This window comes from Psittacula echo (genome assembly GCF_963264785.1).
Source record: "Psittacula echo genome assembly, chromosome: 4".
Lineage (NCBI taxonomy): Eukaryota > Metazoa > Chordata > Aves > Psittaciformes > Psittacidae > Psittacula > Psittacula echo.
In genome coordinates this window covers 40837821-40854191 of record NC_137738.1, presented here as the reverse complement: position 1 = coordinate 40854191, position 16371 = coordinate 40837821, and the positions used below count along the sequence as shown (strand labels likewise).

At 38.0% G+C, this 16371-nt stretch overlaps 1 protein-coding gene across 6 annotated transcripts in view; it reads left to right on the top strand.

Annotated features, from left to right (window-relative positions):
- SYNE1 (spectrin repeat containing nuclear envelope protein 1) overlaps nt 1-16371 on the top strand; it is a gene marked incomplete at its 5' end in the record, with an annotated part of 295244 nt that overhangs the window by 242729 nt on the left and 36144 nt on the right. For all 6 annotated transcript variants that reach the window (XM_080616381.1, XM_080616380.1, XM_080616378.1 and 3 more), the window contains 9 exons: nt 972-1126; nt 1487-1634; nt 5221-5315; nt 6316-6550; nt 7268-7462; nt 10375-10500; nt 11260-11415; nt 12835-12993; nt 14026-14192. In XM_080616381.1, coding sequence (XP_080472507.1) covers nt 972-1126; nt 1487-1634; nt 5221-5315; nt 6316-6550; nt 7268-7462; nt 10375-10500; nt 11260-11415; nt 12835-12993; nt 14026-14192 — 1436 coding nt within the window. The remainder of the gene's footprint in view (nt 1-971; nt 1127-1486; nt 1635-5220; nt 5316-6315; nt 6551-7267; nt 7463-10374; nt 10501-11259; nt 11416-12834; nt 12994-14025; nt 14193-16371) is intronic.

Below are 16371 nucleotides of genomic sequence, written 5' to 3'. Positions count from 1 at the left end.
TATATATTAAAGGACTGATGCTCATGCAAAGTGTAAGACAGAACTTAGAAATTTGGTGGCAACCAAAGGATGATTGTCAATGTTACTTTACCCCTGAGTACAGAAGAAAAGGACAAGAAAACTGTTTAGAATAAAATGAATATAAACTCAAAATGGGAATGGATATTTTAGCAGGTTTTTGAGATTGCCTTCATCTTTTTTTCTGAAGGTTTTTTGTTTTGTTTTGTTTTGTTTTTTTGTATTTCTGTAATTTCTATCTCACTGGTATTTAGTTTAGAGATGAAGTTGTCCAATTTTTTTTTATCTTGATAAACTGGAGAAACTTCTGTACTGTGTACCATGTAATCTCCATTTGTACTCTTCCACTCTTTTTTTTGTGGGGCTTCTTTTTCACCTCTTCTTCTTTCAGAGGCCCTGACAGGAAGTTGATTAACATTGCCATCTAGGCTGGTTTTGTTGCTTTAATCTTCCATTATTTTTTTATCAGGATTAAGTATGCATATAATTTCACTTTGGGCATGCTAAAACCCAGGACGTTTTCCTAATGTAGTGGATTGGATATTTATGTACTGCAAAACAAAACCCAAAAAATAAAGAGCTGAGTAAGTTCAATGGGAATTTGCCAGCCTGACATTCAGGCTAAGAAACAAGGAAAAAGGCTTGCTTTTTTAACATAAAAATATGGCTTCAAACTATGCAAAACTAGCCTACTTTTGCAGCTCTGAGGGGAAAATCCCCAATTTAGCAAAACACTCCAATGCAATTTCAGTTTACTTCTCTGTGCGTGTTTAAGCATGAGCATGAGTCTTCTGGTCTGGGATCAGAGGCTGAGAACTGGAAATGCGTTTCCCTGGCATAGGAGCTGCTTGCCACTTGGTGGCAGCCAAGGCCATTCCAAATTTAACTGAGTGCTTGTTCATAATTCTGCAGTCTGTGAACATGCTGGTTATCACTTTTATTGTCTGTTGCAGAGTCAGATGTTGAAATTCAGCAGCATGGCCCCAGATTTAGACCGTCTTAATGAGCTGGGTTACAGGCTTCCTCTGAATGATAAAGAAATCAAAAGAATGCAGAATCTGAACAGACATTGGTCTCAGATCTCCTCTCAGACTACGGAGAGATTCAGGTGGGAATAGTTAAAGGTTATTGTATAGTTTTCTTAGATTACAACAGCTAGAAAGTACACCTTTTGCAGAATATATGAAACGTTTCAGATATTTCATTAACCAAAGTTCCCTTTCTGGGGTGTACTTGCAGGTAAAGAGTGAAACCAGTGAGCTGAGATGTTGATTTTGCCATAAATTAACAGAATTTGAAATAAGGCAGACTGCTACTTTTCAAAGGTTTGACTAAGTAAACTGAATGAGATAGCTAAGTGGGAAAAGTGTTACTATCTGATTAGTAATTCTGCTGGAAAAGTTATTGCGAGACAACACGGTGTGTGATAGGAGGAGACTTTACATGAATCTATCTGTCTTTCTTTCAGTAAGCTGCAGTCTTTCTTGCTGCGGCAGCAGACCTTCCTGGAGAAATGTGAGACTTGGATGGATTTATTAGTTCAGACTGAGCAAAAGCTGGCAGCAGAGATTTCAGGAAACTACCAGAGCCTTTTAGAGCAACAGAGGGCACATGAGGCAAGTCATCAAGTGTATTTATACGTAACTACAACACATACTGTTTATACCTAAATGGAATGCACATTCTTTTGTGGAGTACTATAATAGTACACCTTGAACTGAGTTACATTTGCCTGCACCATCTGAGGATATCTTAACTTAAAAACAGAAACATGCAAATATGTCAATAATATCTGGTTTGGGGGAGGAGTTGAGTATGTGTCTGCATTTGTGTATAATGTATAAGTATGCCTGTGAGTGCTTTTCTCTTACATTTAGCCTGCCTCACATTACTTTGTATCAAGGAAATGAAAGTTTTTATTGGTCTTCCCATAAAGCCTAACTATTCTCATGCACTTTGGCCCTTTGTTTTCAGTCCTAACTGGATAAAAATCTGTGTTCTTTCATTTTATTCTAATTTTATTTGTTATTAAAATGCCAACATGTACAGCATCTGAAGTGCATTTTAGAGGAAGACTTTTCTGTCAAATACTGAGTTATATAACTCATCATGGGGCCTCCATTTGGTAACATTTCCTTGGAGAGCAAATTGATTCAGTCCTCCCTGTGTGCTGGAGGCATTTGTTTCTTTTTAACAAATGAACTAGCCCAGCTTTTGCTGCAAGGAAAAACTGATTCAGAGTTTTTACTTGAGGATGCCTTTATGATTCTTCTGTGAAGTCAAGTGATGCACAGTTTTTCTCCACCCATATTGTTGCTGCCAAGAATTCTGGTAAAGATCAAGTAAGACAAGTCAATTTTCATACCAAAGCTCCCATGTGGCCACAGGAGTTTCAGTTCCCACAACTTTTTCATTTGACCTACACATAAACTCAGGCCAGGCCATAGGGAGAGCCATGTCCTTCCCTCTCCTTGCCTTACATTTCGCAGCATACTGTTTGAATTAATTTCTGATGCTGAAAGTAATTCACAACCGTTTTTGCTTGCTTTAGTATACATTCACTTTAGCATTTAACTGTGTTTGCTTTCACAAATGTTATAAATTTCATTTTCTCTCAGTGCTGTTAGCATTAACTGGACAGTGTCTGCAAGTTGAGACATGCCATGTGTTTGAGATTTGAATGTCCAGAAATAATTACTAAGTGCATAATTTCCTACTATTGTTGCGTTCAGTCATGTCTATAATTTTTGAAAGGGGTTAGCGGCAATCATGCAGCATTCAATTGTCGTGAGATCTCAGCTTAATTCTCTCTTGAAACCTTGATCTCAGCACATAGCTCAGATAGAGTGTTACTCAGGCACATTTTTTTTAGATAAGGTTTTTTTGCATTTTATATAATCTTCAGTACTCAATATTCTTTGCAGTGCCTCCTAACAGTCATGAAGAATTTTCTTCCCACTCCTCACAGCTGAAAGGGCCAAATCTAAACTTCTTGGGATGAATTTCCAGGTTCTTTTGTGTTGTATTTCAAGATAATAAGATAATACTCTTTTTCCACATACGCTGTTGGAATGGATATTAACATAGCGTCCAGCTCTGTTAACCACCTTTCCACTGCTGACTCATAATTTTGCTGATGTTTATACAAAAAGAAACCCAGCCACCTCAGTGGCCTTATGTAGAAATAACTTGCCACTGAAATTCACAAACCAGCAATATAGAGGTGGTGCCTTTTTCAAGTATCATGCAGTAACACTGGCGTCTGCATCAGATAAGTCTCTCAAGATGATCTCGCAGTCTTTCTAGTGCAATTCTCCAGATTTTTGCAAGCCAACATTGTGTGTTCCAGCACCTGCTCTCCTTTCCTTCTCCTTTGAATTCCCATTTCTGTATTTCATACTGCTCTACATATAAGAAGAAATTGGGGTAGCAAGTGGTCCCACATGATGGGGTATCCCTCTTGTACATGTACAGTGTACACGCAGAGAGCAAGTGGATGTTTACAGAAATCTCTCTGCTTTTGGGTGGGGCTTGAATACCTCCACTCTAAGCAGAGTTCTTTATCGTTGACAGTCTTTTTTTCACCCATCCTATTCAAGAAATACTAAAATTGTCACTTTTGAGGATTTGGTGGGGTTTTTTTGTTTGTTTTGCTTTTGTTTAGGTTTTGGGGTTTGATTTCATTTTGCTTTGGCTTTTTTTTTTTTTTACCAGTTGTGTTCTGTTCAATCTCAGTCTGTTGACAGAGCTGGTGGATGTTGTCGTCTTCTGGTCTTCATCCATGCTCCCTAACTTGACAGAAATAGATGTGTCAGGAAGTACAATTTCTGCCTTCTTTCTCAGCTTTCTGAAATTCTCAGCCCCACAGTATTGTGGTTTTGTTCATGAGATAATGGAGCAATTAGTTTCCCTCTAGTTCAGGCTCAGTCATTCATAAAAGCCAAGGTATTCAAAGAATACTATCAAGTATTTCTGCAAGGAAATTAGACAACATTATTTCTTTCTAGTGGAGAATTTATGACCTGGGCAACATTTTCAAAATTAACTCAGTGATTCAGAGAGGCAAAAATCCCATTTGAAAAATTAGTCTGTCATCTAGAAGTCCTTAACTACATACAGTGTGCTTGAGGGATTTAATTGGGCAGGTGGCAATGGTATTATTTTGCTGGCAGTTGCAGATGCTGGGATAGGTACATCACAAGCTGGTGGGAAGACAAATAAGAAGAGTGTAATCTTGATTTGGGCAATAGTGGCTCTCAGTTCAGGCAAGGGTAAATTTCTGTCAACTGCAAACACCATCCCTTACAAAAGAAAAAAAAAAAAGATCCCAAGCTTCATACCAGTATTCTTTCTTGCTTAATCTCTCTGAAAACCTTTTGAACATGGAGGCAATCTACTCCTGAGCCTGGTTGTATGTTCATCGACATAAGATTCCTGAACAACCTTATCTAGAGACATGGTCCATTACTAAAAGAAAATATGTTTTTAAAAGTAAATTTAAGCAGTATTTAAGTTATACTTGTCTGAGTAGTACTTAGGTATTTTTTATCTTAAGTAATATTAAAGTAATAAGGGAGTTTTAGAAGTATTGTGAAAATTTGTTGTGACTGATGGGGAAAATTGGAAAATAAATTGGAAAAATTGGAAGAAGAAGAAAAGTGATTTTTAGCTTCTACACGTGGCTGACCATTTCTATGTCATTTCAAGTTCTGTTGGCAGTGGAAAATTGTATTCAGAGTTTGTGTAACACTATCACACAAAATCTATGCATAAATTCAATTTAACAAGGCAAATGACTGTAATGTTCTTAAACATGTCAGAAAATAAAAAGTGCCCTTTCTGTCCGTGCAGTTAATACCCTATCTGATTTTTTTTGTAAATTATAGTGCAAATCACACAATTTTATTTAAAGAATAAAACCTATCTTCTGTTGATATCATTTAGCTTTTTAATAGTTTTAATTTAAATCTCAAGGAACTAATAATAATTACTAGAACTGGCAAGTAACTCTACAAAGGATATTTTTAAATGTTTCTATTGAAGTTTGTGACAAAACTCCAATTGAATTAATTTGAAATAAGAGTAAATACCTGGAAAATCTTTTTTTACCTGTGTGTGGCTTGATTGAATTAAATTATAAAATCTTGGTTTTGAATTACAGTGTAAAATCTTGTTTTAACATCCTTGTCTCCTGCATGACAGCTATTCCAGGCAGAGATGTTCAGCCGCCAGCAGATTTTGCATTCAATTATCTCTGATGGGCAGCACCTTCTAGAACAAGGACAGGTGGATGACAGGTAGACATTCCTGTTCTGTTACTTTGGCTGTTTATGTGAAATAATACTTAGAGTAGTGGGAGACCTCCAAATAGAGAAGGTAGCAGATGTCAGTATTCAGATCATGCTCTACTGAAATAGAATTTACTATAGCTGTGGTTAAGCTATTAATTAGTGAGTTCCTAAATAAGACAGTGTTCTGTAGGTGCTATGGGTTATGTGAATGTGTGAATGCATTTGGGAATACAACAGCTTTGAGGCTGCTTCTCTGACAAAGATTTGGCTTGGATTATCAAGCACATTACACATATGTCTATTTTGGTGTACTTTCAAAATGTTACTTTCACCAAAGGAGTCTGCAGTGACAGATTGAGTTACATATGATGTATCTAGCTGGGGATTTTCCTCTATCAAGAGGGTTACCTACTGCCATTTCAGAAGACCTGCAGCCTAAATATGATGGAATAGGAATGCATTGCTGAGATTTTATTTTAAACACTAATGATCAAATGAATGAAACTCAGTGAAACACCAGTGGCTTCACACTTGTGCATATGCATTGAATTTGCTAAAGGTATCATGGTCCTAATATAAGATGAGCTGTTTATTGAGATGTGAGAATTTTGTTAATGCTGTGTTTATCTTATGCCTGCTTTGAACTGAGTAGTAGATCTGGGGGTGAATTGTGCAATCTCCATTATTTACTATGAATTTGGCTAATCCAAACTGACAAAACCTGTGGGTTTTCTTTGTATATTTCTGGGGAGAAGGTGGAAGAGTTTTGGACATTAGAGGTTTGATTTTTATATTTTTAAGGTCTCAATAATTGGAGCCTTTTGGTTCTCCCAGTACATGCAGTGTGAAGTTCCCATCCTCAGTCAGCTCTCATGAGACTTCAGTGCTTTTCTCCTAGTGTTTTAACTGACAGCCAGAAAACATCTTTCCTTTCCCTTCAATTTATTTTATTAAAAAATAGATCAAAGTATGAAGGTTACTATGTATCTTTATCTGTTTATATTAGGAATGAATTTAATCTGAAGCTGACTCTTTTAAGTAATCAATGGCAAGGAGTAATTCGCCGGGTACAGCAGAGGAGGGGGATCATTGACAGCCAGATTCATCAGTGGCAACGCTATAGGGAGATGGCAGAGAAGCTGCGCAAGTGGCTGGTGGAAATATCCTGTCAGCCTGTGAGTGGGCTACGCAATGTTCCTATCCCGTTGCAGCAAGCCAGAGCACTACTGGATGAAGTGCAGGTATGTCCTGTGTGTTTGAAAGAGGAAAAAAATCACCACCTTCTTTACAGCCTTCATAATTTAAAAAATTCTTTAAAATGTATCAGATTAAAACTATCTGCTTTGCAGAAAGTAATGCTGAATGTTAGTTCTTCTTTGGAACTGGAAGTTGGAGTTCACAAGGAACATGAAGACCTTACTGGATCCTCTCGCTTGAGGCTTATTTGTTTCTGGTTTTGCTTTGTAGCTAATGTCACACTGAAACTGTTGTGAAAAAAATAAACAGTGATGTCCTGTTTGAAGAATGTATTCTACCTAAACAAAAGGGATACCTTGAGTGTCATATGTACATGTGAGATTAACAATATCTATTTAGCAGCTTGGTGTCTTCAAGCTTTTTGGCTGGATGGTACATATGATAATAATGCTTATAAGAATTATAGTCTCTAGAGGAACTATTTGTCTTTAAGAGCAATTGAGATACTGATATTGCTGTGGAGAAAGAAGTCTTTCATGTCTTTATCTTTTGAGAAATTTTCTAAAGGGCTGCTGCAGGTTAGGGTAAAGCATTTGGGCAGTAGCTTCTGCTTAAGCCAAGGTAAGCAATCCTTTAAAGTATGGGCTTGAGAAGGAATTATACTGAATTCCTAATTATAATTAAAATGAAATCAAAATAATTTCTTTAAAAATTTTAATTTTAAAATAATTAAAATGGCAGAAAACTGTTAATATTTTCAGCTTAAAGAGAAAGTTCTACTAAGGCAGCAAGGGAGTTACATCCTCACTGTGGAAGCTGGGAAGCAACTGCTGCTCTCTGCTGACAGTGAAGCTGAGGCAGCCCTGCAGACAGAGCTTACTGAAATTCAGGAGCGCTGGAAGATAGCTAGCACCCAGCTGGAGCAACAAAAGAAACAGCTTGCCTTACTACTGAAAGTAAGTGTGTAATTTCTTCTGTACTTCAGCAAGTTCATGTTTTCTCACTGTAAGTCCTGATGAAGAAAAGCATTCTCAAGGGATAAGCACACATCCAGGAACTGCACATACACTACACGAATTCACAATTTCTTTTTGCCACCTCTGAAACTAGGAGTTGTAGTACTTCATAGCAGGCTTGTATACTGGTTGGTATCTTTTAATGAATGTTTCCAGAACTCCACCAATAATGGATAATTCTACCAGTCCTATTTTCAACACAGAGCAAAAATGTGTTTTATTTTGCACAGTGATGACATACTTGAAATGGGATTTGCATGGCCAGGTTTTGGTAGCAGCAGTCTATAGGGGTGTCTTCTTTGAGAAGCTTCCAGAAGCTTCCCCCATGTCCAGTGGAGCCAGTGCCAGACAGCTCCAAGACACAGCCACTACAGACCAAGGCTGAGCCCATCAGCAATGGTGGTGGCACCTCTGGGATAATATATTTTTAAAAAGAGGCGGTGGGAGAAATCTGTGCTACATCAACTGCAGCTAGAGAAAGGGATGAGAATATGTGAGAGCAACAGCCCAAAGGAAGCCGTGACCCCATGGGAAGCCCGCACTGGAGCAGGCTTCTTACCAGAAGACTTAACAGAGGACCTGTGGCCCTGTGAAGGGGGGAGCCCACACTGTAGCAGGTTTGCTGGCAGGACTTATGACCCTGTGAGGGAGCCACACTGGAGCACTCTGTGCCTGAAGGATGCACCCATGGAAGGGACTCACACTGGAGCAGTCTGTGACTGAAGGGCTGCACTCTTGGAAGGGGCTCATGCAGGAAGAGTTCATATAGAACTGCAGCCTATGGGAAGGACTCGCATTGGAGAGGTTGGTGGAGGACTGTCTCCCATGAGAGGGACCCCATACTGGATCAAGGGAAGAGTGTGAGGAGTCCTTCCTCTGAGGAGGAGGGATCATCAGAAACAGCATGTGATGAACTGACCACAACCCCCATTCTCTGACACCCTGTGCCACTGTGGGCAGAGGAGATGGAGAAAATCAGGAGTTAGAGTTAAGCCCAGGAAGAAGAGACAGGCGGGGGTAAGGTATTTTAAGATTTGGTTTTATTTTTCATTATCATACTCTGATTTGATTGGTAATAAATTAAACTAACCCAAGTTAAGTCTGTTTTGCCCATTACAATAATTGGTCAGTGATCTTTCCCTTATCTTGACCCATGAGACTTTTGTGATATTTTCCCTCCCCTGTTTAGCTGAGGAGGGAGAAGTGATAGAGTGGCTTTGGTAGGCTCCTGGCATCCAGCCGGGGTCAACCTACCACAATACTGTGTTGAAAATTAGACCTACCTTATTCCTTCTACATGTCAGTGTCAAGATTTGTCTAGCAATGTAGTAGTCTATGTTTCCTTCCAGTGCCTTGAGTTTAAACAAACTTCCAGAATCTTGGAGAAGGGAGACCTGAACTTTGTAAGCAATGTCCAGAATGTGTGCCATCTTCACTTTAAGTAATAAGGATGATAGGCTGGAATTTAAATTTGGTCTGTTTGGTTTTCCCTGTTACTCATTCTAGAGAGGATAATGAAAATTGGACTTGAATGTGTTAATAGAATAGGACAAGTGCTTTTAGAGTAGTTTCAATGGTCTGATAGAATTACAGAATTACAGACACTTTAGGTTTGTTCGTAAATAGCAAGAATCAAAGCAGTGCAAGAAAATAATATTTTGGAAAAGTTCAGATAAGTAAATTTTTCTTCCTCTTTCAAGCTTTGTTCATCATACCTTGGCTTCTCATGTTGGAATTATGTCAGGATGTTTTAGCCATGAAAGCTGTTACCTAGAGAGACTAAAGTTTCTGTAGTGTTATGTCTAAATGAAAATATGAAACTTAATGATTGAAGATGAGAAAGTAGGTAAATTACCACACCAATTGCCAAATCATCTCACAGATAGCAAGTCTTCATTACATTATGCTATCTTGGTGGTAAACACATGGCGGTTTATTGGTCTTCTGACCAAACTGGAAGCACAAGTGTATATTCTAGAAGAGTATGTGTTGTATTAAGAATATCACAGACTATTGTCACATAAGGTCATAATACTTATTAAGGAGAAAAGAAAGAAGACACTAAAGAGAGTCTTTTTGCAAGACCTGTGATTTGTAATTCTCTGTCCTGAAGATGATCATGAAATACTGGCGTAGATATGGAAGGGAGGAGAGGAGAGATAGAAAGGCAGTGGTAGAAGGAGAATATCTTGAAACAGAAGACTAAGAGAAACAAGTTCCATATTTTCTGGTATCACACAGCTGGCATTCTTTTTGGGTTGATGGGTTTTTGAGAGACCTTTTTGTCTGTGAATACCTTTTTAATAGGCTTTAACATCCAGGTGAGGCATGTAAAACTTGTCAAATAATTGGTATGGTTTGATTGCATTGGACACATTACAAATTTTGGAAAGTATGCAAACACTAAAGCTGGGTGTAGCTGCTGGAATCATTGTTTTGAGGAGATACTGCAGGTACTTTAGTCTGACCTGAATTTGCAGTATTCCAAACCATTTTTCTTTTCTGAATGCACCTGAATGGAGCTTTTGTCAAAGAACAGTGGCATGTTTAATACAGGCATTCAAGAAAGGAAGTGGAAAATAGTTTTGGCAGGGAGAGGCTTTTCCGAAAGAATGGAGTTGGATCTAGACAACATTGTAATAACAAGAGGTTATGTGCATTTCTTCTAGCAGAAACCTACACATCTGTACACATGACTCAAGCTCTGAGACTACGAGTATTATTTAGAGGGGGATTTCAGTGCATGTTGTTGTTATGAAAAAGTTTTCACCATTGAGTGGTTAGTTAGGCAAATCAACTGATGTAAGTGTAATCCAGATCTGATGGAAATCTAATAAACATTCTGCCTTCAGGACTGGGAAAAATCTGAAAAGGGCATAGCAGACTCCCTGGAGAAGCTAAGATCATTCAAAAAAAAGCTTTCTCAGCCTTTACCAGAACACCATGATGAGTTGCATGCAGAGCAGATTCGTTGCAAGGTAAAGCACTTGTTCTCTGTTGACTGTTGTCTTATCTTTGCCTGCCTTTGTGCAGTAACCTCTTCTATTGTTAATAGGCTTCACATTAGTGACATGCAAATCAGTCAGCCATCCCTGTAACAGAAACTATCCATGTAATATTTGGTCATCGTAATACCTGAGTGATCTCACTATAATGTGAATCCCTCAGGTTAAATATAGATCTGCTCAAAGTGAAATCAGAGCAATGTCTGAAAAGTAGTGTAGAAGCACTAAATGCTGATGTGTTTTCTTTACAGAAATTCCAACTAAAAATGTAAACTCATGGTATCTAAACTGATGGTTTATTGCTTTTTATTTGAGGGGACATTACTGGGGAGGTCTTAGGTAACACTTCTATGCTATATTCTTTTCAGTTTAGAAATGGATTACTACTTGAAAATATTTTCAATACAGAGAAGTCCAAGCCAATACTTGGAATTCTCAAATACCTTTGAACTTTAGAGAGATTTGAGTAGTATATTAGTTTGCAACTACTTGTTACAAGACTGACATATTACCTACTGGGGATTTACTTCTCTAATAAATGAAAATATTGTTATGTGTGGGGTTGGTGTTTGCTTTTTCTTTTAAATGGGGCTGAAACAGTCTGCTTGAAATTGTGGGTCTGCTTCTGAGCTTTAATTCAGCAGCATAGCAATGCTTGTCTTCATGCTTCTTTACATTCAGATTTTTATTTGTTAGCAAACTGGTCTTTTTTCCTTCTGAACTTCTTTTAAGGAGCTGGAGAATGCTGTTGAAGGATGGACAGATGACCTTGCACAGCTCTCTTTGCTGAAGGAGTCCCTGTCTATATATATCAGTGCAGATGATATCTCAGTCTTCAGTGAGCGCATAGAGCTTCTGCACAGACAGTGGGAGGAGTTGTGCCACCAGGCAAGTACTATTACTGAGCATTGATATGAGTATGCACGCTACAAAAGTGTTGGGAGAAAACTTGAATGCAAGTGACAGCTTTTTAAAAAGCCGTATGAAAGCACATGTAGATTCAAAACAACTTGTGCTGAATCAGGGAAAACAAGCGTTGAAATGCTTCCTTCAGTTATTGCTAGCATTTCTAGATCTCTTGAACTTTGTCATAGCCCTGAGGTCATATTTATGCAGCTTTGGAAAAACAACAAAGTCATGCTTTGTGTTGTTACACTGTGACAGGGTTTGATTGGGGAAAACACAGAAGTAATACAGTTTATTGTGCTTTGGTGAAGGAGCTGTGGTCAGAAAGGATGTCCCCTCCTAGCTCTGTTGTACCTTCAGTTCTGCTGGTAGCTTCTGCTTCTTCAGACGTTGTTGTCTGCATTTCTGCTAGTCTGAGGATGACTTGTCTGCAAAATGAAGAGTGTTGTTTGAATTTTCAGGTGAAACATGCTATTAGTGTGCTTCTTTCCTCCATTTTGCACGTAGAAATCCAGGTAGTGGAGTCTCTCTCACACAGCTTTTCAGATTATCCTCATGTTATTTCTGTGGCTAAGTAGAGGTTGCAGTCCAGGTATACTGGGGCTAACTTTGAAATAGTTATCTTGTGTAAGGTACCTGTGAAAGCTTCAAAAACACCCCTAAAGCAGGAAAAATGCTTCACAATTAACATCACAGAACTTGTTTTGAGTGAGTTGCATTTGAATGAGCAAATGTAAATACATCTAAAACTATGGTGTAGTCACTGCATGTATGTGTATGGTAAAGGAGGGAGCCAAGTAAAAAAGTTTTGTCTTAGTTTTGTGCATACTGAGTGTTTCAGGATGTAACCTAGTGCAATACTTTGTTCAACCATTGCTTATATCCGGAAAGCTGCCAGGAAGTTTAGAACCGCAAAAGGGAAATGTGAGATGAAATGTATGCCCCTGTTAAACCTAACATGGCAGTTAAAGAGCACATCACTTTTGCTGATGAAAGGGTGGATGCAGACTTCATCTCAGCTGAAATTCTGATATAAAGTCAGAAACGATGCAGATTACAACAGGGAGGAAGTAAGTAGTAGTACAAGTGTCTGAAACTGGAGAGATTGCTTGTTGCTCACACTCTGCTGCTATTTTGATTTCAGTGTCCGTCTTTGTCTTTTACTATTCATAGTCTGAGATGGTACCACTGCTATAGCAATTTCAGAGAATCGTAGAATGTCTAAGTTTGGAAAGGATCTTAAGATCATCTGCGGTTTGCTTTAATGGCAAGAATGTGCCTGGAACACTTCCACAGGGCCAGAGGAGTTAGAGGAGTTCACATTGAGGCACAAAGTGTTTCAAGCATCTCTTAAATGCATTTACTATTTTGTTTGTATTTACTGTCTGCAAACGTCTTAAGGTATCCTTACGTCGACAACAAGTTACTGAGAGGCTGAATGAGTGGGCTGTCTTCAGTGAGAAGAACAAGGAACTCTGTGAATGGCTGACACAAATGGAAAGTAAGGTTTCTCAAAATAGTGACATCCTCATAGAAGAAATGATTGAGAAACTTAAAAAGGTATAGTGCAGTGCATATACACTTACATGCTGTTTTTTAACTGCTTAGTTGGGTTGTGTTGAAAATAGGATACTGAATTAGTGGAAATGGATATTTTGCTTTGGGCTGTTTAGTAAGACTGTGTGTGTTCTCTTGCTGTGCAGCCTTTCCTATCTTTCTTGAGGTAGGACCTCCCAGGAGATTAAAAATCAAGTGAATGCGAAGTCAGAGGCATCTAAATGGTTTACTGAGTGTCCAATCAGAATTGCCTGTAATGATATGAGCTATAGCAGATATATATATGGTTTAGTTTGGTTTTTTTTTTTCATTTTTCTGATCAGTCATAGAATCATAGAATACCAAGTTGGAAGGGACCTCAAGGATCATCTGGTCCAACCTTTCTAATCAGAGCATGACCTAGACTACATGTCCCAGCACCCTGTTCAGCCAAATCTTAAAATTTTCCAGTGTTGGGGAATCCACCAGTTTCCTGGGGAGATTATGCCAATGGCTGATTTTTCTTATTGGGAAAAATCTTCCTTTTGTGTCCCGTTGGAATCACCCCAGCAGTAACTTCTGCTCATTACCCCTTGTCTTTCCCATGTGACTCCTTGTAAAAAGGGAGTCTCCATCTTCTTTGTAGCCACCTTTTAAATACCTGAACATGGTGATAAGGTTCCCCTGAGCCTTCTTTTCTCTATACTCAACAAACCCAGTTCTGTCAGCCATTCTTCACATGGCCTGATATCGATCCCTGAAGGACCCCACTGGTAACATGTTGCCAGCTGGAACAGGAGCTATTCATCACCACCACCCTCTGGGTACAGCCAGTTAGCCATTTCCCCACCCACTGCACAGACCACTTGTCAAGACCGTAATGTGTCAGTAATATGATAAAGTTGTTCACAGTTACACATCTAATATTGAAGAGGCTGTCTCTGTACTGTATTAGTCACCAGAAAAGCAGCATTTGTGCATATGGTTCCTTTGGTAGTGTAGAGCACAGTGTATTCAGAATAAATACCTGGTTTCTGATTTCCCTTTACTGTTCAGGATTATCAAGAGGAAATTGCTGTAACACAGAAGAGCAAACTCCAGCTCCAGGAAATGGGAGAGCGACTTGCTAAAGCCAGCCATGAGAGTAAGGCATCAGAAATTGAGTATAAACTTAGCAAGATCAATGACAGGTGGCAACATCTTCTAGATCTTATTGCAGCCAGGTAAACTTTGTTTCTAAGTACTATATGGAACAGATTAATATGCTAGACATCATGATTCTATAATCTTTTTATTGTCTGCCTTTTCATCATTAACTGTGAAATTAGTTTATTCGTAACAATCAAAGCATTTCTGTGAAATTCACCTTCCTGTTTTACTGTACCATACCCGACATAGTTTCTTCAAGAAGAGTCAATTTCAAAACATTATCTGCAGAAATGACAGGATCAATTGCATTCAGAGTTAGTTAGCCTTGCTCCAGTGACATCTTACTTTGGATTAGTGCTTAAAACTGGTTGTAAATGTAGCTTTTCTAAAAAATTCTTGGTGGAGGAATCAAAACAGTGTATTTGTAGTTTTGGATTTGGAGAAAAGCATTTCCTAAACTAAGTCTTAGGTTTTCTGCCTGATTACTTTTTCACTGGTGGAGAAGAGAACCATCAGGTAGATGCATGCACATTGGGGTTAGCTTCTTTTTACTCATGGTCAAAGATACAACAGCAATTTTCATAACTTAAATACATGATTGTTGTTTGATATGTGAAAAAAATGGTTTATTTGTTTCAGTACTTTCTGATGAGCTGTGCTACAGCCTCTCTCCCATTACTGACTATAATTTTGTCACAATTTTGCACTTCATAAAATGTACAAATACTTTATATTTCTGTGATGTAAAGACATATGAATTAGTAGTAATTTAGTACTGTAAGCAGCAAAGGGATTTGTTTAGTTTGTCATCTATTTTCATCCATTTTTTTTTTCATGTGGTTTTATTGCATTCCTGCTCTGAAATCTGTAAGTGTGGGAGCAGTAAATTTCATGTAAGCAGAAGCATTCTGGTGTCTCCACCTCCTGTTATAGGCAGATCATTTTAAGTAATGAACACTGAATATTTCTTACAGGACAATTAAGTCAGGAAGTGGTGCATTACAGTGAAGGAGCCTGCTGGTTTCAGAGAATGTGATATGTCACCAGTTGTTGAACATAAAGTATACTTGCCATATTTTTATGTTTGCCTTTTGAAACACCTACTTGGGCAAATGTTGAAATAATACGTTCAGGAAGTTTCCTGTAAAAAGTGATTGCATTCAGAAACTGCAAACCACATCTTTAAAATATCTATATTGTTTATTCAGCATTAGAGGTTAGTGTTCTCTCTAGGGACAGGTAAGGATTATGGATTTTGTACAATTCTTGAGGTGGAGAGATACAAACCGCAATATTAGACACTTAAATTTTCTCTTTTCTGTTATCATGAAGCAAGGTGTCAAGTCCTAGTTCTGAACTAATTTATGCAAAATATTTATTTGCTTTTACTTCCAGATTATTTCAGTTTATCCTTCTCAACTAGTGTGCGCAGCACTATTGTATGCACTTAAACATATAACCCTTTCCATTCCAGTTTTTACTGAAGTGAAAAAAAAAAACCAAAATATGCAAAGTTTGAACATTGCTTTGCTGAAGTTGGAAAGTAAATGTTGGAGAGGTTTTACGCTAAGTTATGGAAATTTTTCTAGTTCAGCTGTAGCTTAGGCTGAAAGCACAAGTTTTTGATTAATACATGTACGAAGTACAGATATGATGTCTAATTCCCACTGGACAAAATGGTTTGCATCTCCCAAGATAATTTTTAGAAGGCTCCAGAGACTCTTTATGATATATTGTTATATATGTGTTGCAGTTAAAATATTTTGGAGTTTAGAATGTATCGTATAACATGATTTTGGCTGCAATCAGCAGTAAATTCTGCAGTAAATGCAGTTTAATTGTTCTGATGTTGAGAATAAAATACATCTTTTCATATTCTGGATCCCTGAAAGCATTAATAAATTATTAGAGTCTGTGTGCTTTTCTGCGAAGCTACAGTCATTCCTTGCTGAGAGCATTTTTCTTAGTGGTTTGTTTCCTACAGCTGTGAATGAATAGGAAGTTCTCTATTGAAATGCTTTAGTAATATAGTATGGTAATATTCATCCAGTCTGAATATTTACCTGTTGATTTTATGCTCTGCAGTGAAACTTCTTCTTTCATTTGTATTAAGTTTCTCTAATTTTTTTCTCACATCCTGTTTCCTTACCCACATTTTTAAATTGCCTCTCTGTTCTGAGATCTGTAACTACAGAAGAGACAGAGAAAGGTAACTGCATCAGAGACTTCTGTTTCTGTCCTTCCGGAACATTT